The 5,727-nt window shown below is 35.5% G+C and overlaps 1 protein-coding gene across 1 annotated transcript in view; it reads right to left on the bottom strand.

The window, feature by feature from the left end:
• Positions 1–192: 192 nt before the first annotated feature.
• The window catches only part of arhgap22b (Rho GTPase activating protein 22b), a 27,180-nt gene continuing 21,645 nt past the window's right edge, over positions 193–5,727 (bottom strand). Inside the window, exons 7-10 of the mRNA XM_016493076.1 lie at positions 4,440–4,513; positions 4,210–4,355; positions 1,904–2,759; positions 193–721 (exon numbers count right to left, since the gene is read on the bottom strand). Of these exons, the coding sequence (XP_016348562.1) occupies positions 499–721; positions 1,904–2,759; positions 4,210–4,355; positions 4,440–4,513 (1,299 nt within the window). The 3' untranslated portion in view covers positions 193–498. The remainder of the gene's footprint in view (positions 722–1,903; positions 2,760–4,209; positions 4,356–4,439; positions 4,514–5,727) is intronic.

The following is a 5,727-nucleotide window of genomic DNA, read 5'->3' as shown; positions in this document are numbered from 1 at the left end:
TCCATTGCTGAGACACTGATGCAATGCTGCATTTCTCCAAATCTGATGAAGAAACAAACTCATACATCTTGGATGGCCCGAGGGTGAGTAAATTTGAAGTAAATGTTTTATTTTTGGGTGAACTCTTCCTTTAACATGCTGAAGCCAGTGAATCTGCTCTAATTGTCATTATTGGGAACCTTAAACATGCAAAATATGCATGATATAATTTGAACTGATTTAAGGACCAGATTCAGACGTTCCATTTGTTTCTTTGTCACCTAAAGCTGAAGCTTCCAGAAAGAAATAGCTGTAAATCAACAGGTGTAAAATGGCTTTAATAAATGCTACACTGCTGAAACGGAGAGAATCTCCTCGAAAAAAGTGACTGGTACACATTGGAAGGCCTTTAACTAGTTGTATTTTAGGTCTGATTTGATGAACACAAAAATTTGTCCACATGATTTTTGGAGAAGCCTGAGTGCTCTGGTCCATTTGGGGACTTTGGGTGTGTTTGCATTAAATGTCACTGGTACGGCTTCCAAGAGCCAGATCCCCCAGCGTGGAGAAGAAATCTTCCATTTCTTTCTCAAGGAGGCGATTGCGGTTTTCTGCGTCCTCACGGGCCCGTTCAGAGTTTCTCAGTTTGATCTCAAGCATTCGTTTTTTTTTTCTCTCCTGTTCCATCTCTTGCTGGAGTCTCTCCATCTGCGAGCACAGGGCTGAACTCGACTCTTCCAGCCTGCAGAGAGCAGAACACAGGTGTGTGAGTGCACAATACAGATATCACCGAGCACTGTTACTTATGCCAGGGCTTAGGGGGATGCTCGGGGAACGCAATTTGAGAGACCAAAAATATTACAACTATAACATCTATCAAATCGGTTTCATATTGCTTTGTAAAGACAGGTCAGATTATTTTATGCTACTAATAGTAAAACAACAACAGTAGTGCTAAAAGAAAAAAAAAACAGTTAACAGTTATTAACAGAGGATGTGTTTTTTTTTTTTTTTAAGAGGACCCCCAAAATATAAAAAAAAAAGTACTAGCTTTTCTATAATATTTCTCATACAGTATAGATGAGATTATGTATATATATACTGTATATTATATTTTATGAATCAGGGACCTCGCAAGGGGATCATATTATTTTGGGGTTCTTGGGTTCAAATATTTGAGAACCCCTGACTTATGAACTAAGTTTAGATTTTTAGTACAAATTGTGCTAAAAAATACAAATTACTTCATTAATCAATTCGGATTCAATTTATGCTTATTGAAAGGATTCAACAGTAAAACCCAAACCCTAATTCATCACCAAAATTTAAAAATAATTTTAAAAGTACAGATTCTGGCAATAAATTATTTCTAGATAAGCTCTACTTTCTATACCTTCTGCAATTATTAACAGTGGTTGGCTGTGATTTCTCAGAGGACCCACAAGTTATTAAAAAAAAAAAAATTCCATAAGTAATATTCCATATTTTTTTTCTGCGCTTTTGGGGAGGAAAAAAAAAACCCTGTTTGATTCAAATTAATATCGCAAAATGTTGTCTTCATAATATGTCATATTGTCTTCATAATATTTTTTAGCCATTGACTTCCATAGTATGGAAAAGAAAAATACTATGGAAGTGAATGGCTACCGTCAAGTTTTGGTTGCCAACATTCTTCAAAATATCTCAAAACTCATACAGGTTTGAACCCAGTGCAGGTTGAGTAAATGATGACAATTTTTTTTTTTTTTGGTGTTAACTATCCCTTAAATCACAGAAATTATTCTAAAATACAATCTATTTTCATATGTCTGAGAAACACAAATTGACCTGACCTATACTCAAAGAAACTTGTCCCATCCAAACAGAGCTTAAATATAGGTGTCAATTCAAAAAACCCTTGTCATTTAAAAAGCAGCAGCCTTACTTTTGAATTCTAGATTCGGAAGTCTGTTTCTGCTTCCTCAGCTCTTCTTTCAGGTCTTCCACGACGCTGGCCAGGGATGAAGGGCCTCCGTTTGCATCTGTGTCTTCGTCCACGACTCTAATGACCGGTGCTACGTTCCCATTGTCACTGCAAAACAATCCGCTCGCGCGGTTCTCCACAGCACTGTCGACGTCGTCCTCTTGTTCGCTGGGCTTTGCTTCCTCCTCGCTCCGTTCCTCCTGAGCGCTCGCCTCCGTCTGAGGCCCGTCTTCTGTCCCTAACGGGTCGCTTCCAGAGTCTGGGACGGAGATCTCACACGATGAGGAGGACCACGGCGTGCTGTCCATACTCAGCACGCTGCCCAGACTCGACGAAGACGTGACGTTGTCGTAGGTAGACAGTCTCTGAGAGGAGCCCGAATCCCTGGAGCGTTCGCCGGACGAGGTGCGGCGGTGTCCCCTTAGCGAGGACAGCCCGTTCATGAGCCAGTTCCCGCTGGAGGCCGTGGACACGTCCACCGCGGAGCCACAGACTTTTGCGGACGGCGGCCGAGGAGAGGAGCCTTTGAAGGTGTACTTCCATCCTGGAAGCGTCTTGGCCTGCTTACTAGGGCTTACGGCCGTCTCTCCCTTTCCCTGAGGCACCGGCTTGGAGGTGATAGCGGCGTCCGCAGACGAGGCACTGCTGCTGGTAGGGTTGTCATTCTTACAGGTCTGCAGATCCTCCTCAGAGATCCAGTCCACCAGCTTGGACTGCTGATGTTGTTGGCTTTGGTCCTTTACCTCCATCTGGTTCTGTGATGTTTCTGAGTCTTTTTCAGTATACAGGCGATCATGCTTGCTGACGCACACACACACACACACACACCCACACACACACACACACACACAATGCTGTATTCCCTCGTGCTCATCTATAAGTGATGAATAAGTATTGGGTGGTGCACTAAAAAAAGTAGGTCTAGAAACAATTTTCACTCAGAAATCGCTAGTAAATTTCACACTGAATTAAATGTGACATTTTAAGTAGAAATACTGAAGTATTATTTTCTTGTAAAACAATAATCTTTGTATAATCTTAATAATCCGAATAATCTTTGCTTTATTTACAACTTCAGAAAATATTTTTTTACGGCGTGGAGAAACAGTTCTTACCCAGAAATTTCTAGTAAATTTCACAATTTTTTTTTTTTTTTTTACAAAAATCAGCAAATAACACATTGAATTATATGTGAAATTAATATTAGTAATGAAATTAGTAGAAAGACTGGAATAGTATTTTCTTGTAAAATGTACTCTAATAATGTTTGTTTTAGTTACAACTTAAAAACAAAAAAAAACAAATATATATATATTTACACTGTAGTTTGTAACTGTGCTTATTTTTGTTGCATCATTAGTTCTTAAGTCAGAAATTAATCTTTAAGTAAATGTGTAGTTGCACATTATGAGATATTTTCATGAAAATAGTGGCACAGGGTCAAAATTGTATTGTTGAAAGGAAAAAAAGCTGCATCGGTGTATAGCTGAATTTTTATTATTGCATTTAGAAATAAAATACACTGTAAAAATGTTGTTTAAAAGTTGTAAATAAAACAAAGATTATTTCAGTATTGCTACTAATTTCATTCATATTAATTTCACATATAATTCAACGTTACGTGATTCATTGTCATTGTGAAATTTACTAGCAATTTCTAAGAGTGTAAATTGCACTGGTAAATAAAAAAAAAACTTTACATTTTGATTTATTTATTTTTACAAACACTATAAGCATGTATCCTTTAAATGTAATGGTATTCAGAACAGAACAAATAGTTGTGTACAACAAACATAAATTATATTGGCATTCATTATAAATAGCATTTATTGTAATCGGCAAGCCTAAACAAATGTATTTAAAGCGTGTGGGAAATGCACATTTCAGATGATCAAAAAACACAATTTATATTCCGGAATTTTGTATTTTTTTTTATTTAAAGAGAAGCCTCCAAATTTGTAAACATAAATAATCATTAAATAAAATAATTAGTTTATTTAAATATGCAAATAATATCAAAGAACTGTATCTAAAATAAATAAATGAACACTAATACATAAAACATGAGCACATCTGGACATAAATGTAGTTTATATGTGGCATTATCTTTCACATTCAAAGTTTAATGGTACATGCTCAAATATAGTAGTGCATAGATTATAATTGCATTTATGCCACAAATATAGGCTGTTTTATTCACACCTGGTGCAACTGTCTCGCAGGTGTCTGGTTTTGAAGTGTGTTTATGTTTTACAAAGTAATGGGTTGGAAATGGGATAATAAGTGCTTACCTTCCATAATAGCTACTGGATCTTCCATTTTAGGACGGAGGATATTTGGTCCAAACACGGTGGCCAAGTTCTGCACACCCATTTTGTTTTCATTTGAGTGAGACTGCACCTCATCCAGAAATCTACAAAGATGGAGTTCACTTTAAGCAGCGAAGCATGAAAACGACTGACAAAAATGTTGTCTGAAATGATTATGTTGGACCTACTTGCATATATATTTCAGAAGGTTGTAATTGGCGGCTGGAAGGGTCGTCACTAGCTTCCCTAATTCTTGTATTCCCTGTGGAAATCATTGAAGCAACTTAAGCATCTCGTGGTTCGAATTCAAGGGAAATATTGACGTTTTTCACATTTAAAGAGAATCAGCCTTTTCTAAAAAAATCTGAAAAGACAGATTATGTGCATAATGTAGGCCTAATCTGGGAATTAAACTTTGACTTGAGCTTGACGCATCCTCAGCATCTGTGCATCGCATCATGTCAGCTGTGAAATATGTGGGAGGAATATTGAAACTGTTTTATAAGCACACAAACATACATTTTGACAACATAACTGCTGAAATAATATGCACTAATGCCAGCAAACAAACTCTCTAAGTATACAGGCCAGAGCATTCATGATAATTAATTAAATTGTTCCAACACAGCAGCTGCGTTTTTTGGATTCGGTTTTATTGGTTTTCAAAAACGGCAAATGTTCGAAAGTCTGCTCAACACATCAGATGTGTTATTATCATCTAAGTATTATTTTTCTATTTTTTGAGTTTTGGAAATATCATCAGTAGGTTTATGACTACAAACCATAAACCAGAATTTATTTCCAAACTAGTTACAACTTAACTTAGAACTTAATGTTAATCATTCAAGTGCAGATTTTTTATTATTATTATTATTATTATTATTTTTTTTATTTTACATTTTTTAATGTTATACCTTTTGACAAGTTTGATGTTTGCGAACCTGTGCATAATAATATTTTATTTTATTATTATTTTTTTAATTAATAACTTTCTTTGTTTTATACATCATTCATATACATCTAGCAATGTATATTACATATACATATTTGTATTTATACAGCTGTATATACAGTAAATAATGCATAAATCTGTACATACATCTTCTGTTCCAGATGTATACCACATTATTATTATTATTTAATTTTTGTATCCTTAGTCTTACTTATTTAAATGTTCTTTTTGTTCTCATGTCATATATGCATGTATGTATGTTTGTACCAAGAGCTCCTAAAAAAACCACAACAAATTCCTTGTGTTTGCACACACTTGGTGAATAAAGCTCATTCTGATTCTGATTCTGATTCTGAAATAAACAATTGTGTTTAGATATTGCAAAGTTTTTAATAGGGGTCCAAAAAGTGTTAAGCACCTCTTTCCACCTCTTTGTTAACCTTTTTTCCCCCTTAATATTATACATTTGCCAAGTTTGATGTTTGCAACCCTGTGTTTCATAAAGTTATATAAAAAAAAATATA

The sequence above is a fragment of the Sinocyclocheilus anshuiensis genome, unplaced genomic scaffold (assembly GCF_001515605.1).
Source record: "Sinocyclocheilus anshuiensis isolate Anshui unplaced genomic scaffold, SAMN03320099.WGS_v1.1 scaffold546, whole genome shotgun sequence".
Lineage (NCBI taxonomy): Eukaryota > Metazoa > Chordata > Actinopteri > Cypriniformes > Cyprinidae > Sinocyclocheilus > Sinocyclocheilus anshuiensis.
Note: the sequence above shows the minus strand (reverse complement) of the source record. Positions and strands in the feature narration are given on the sequence as shown.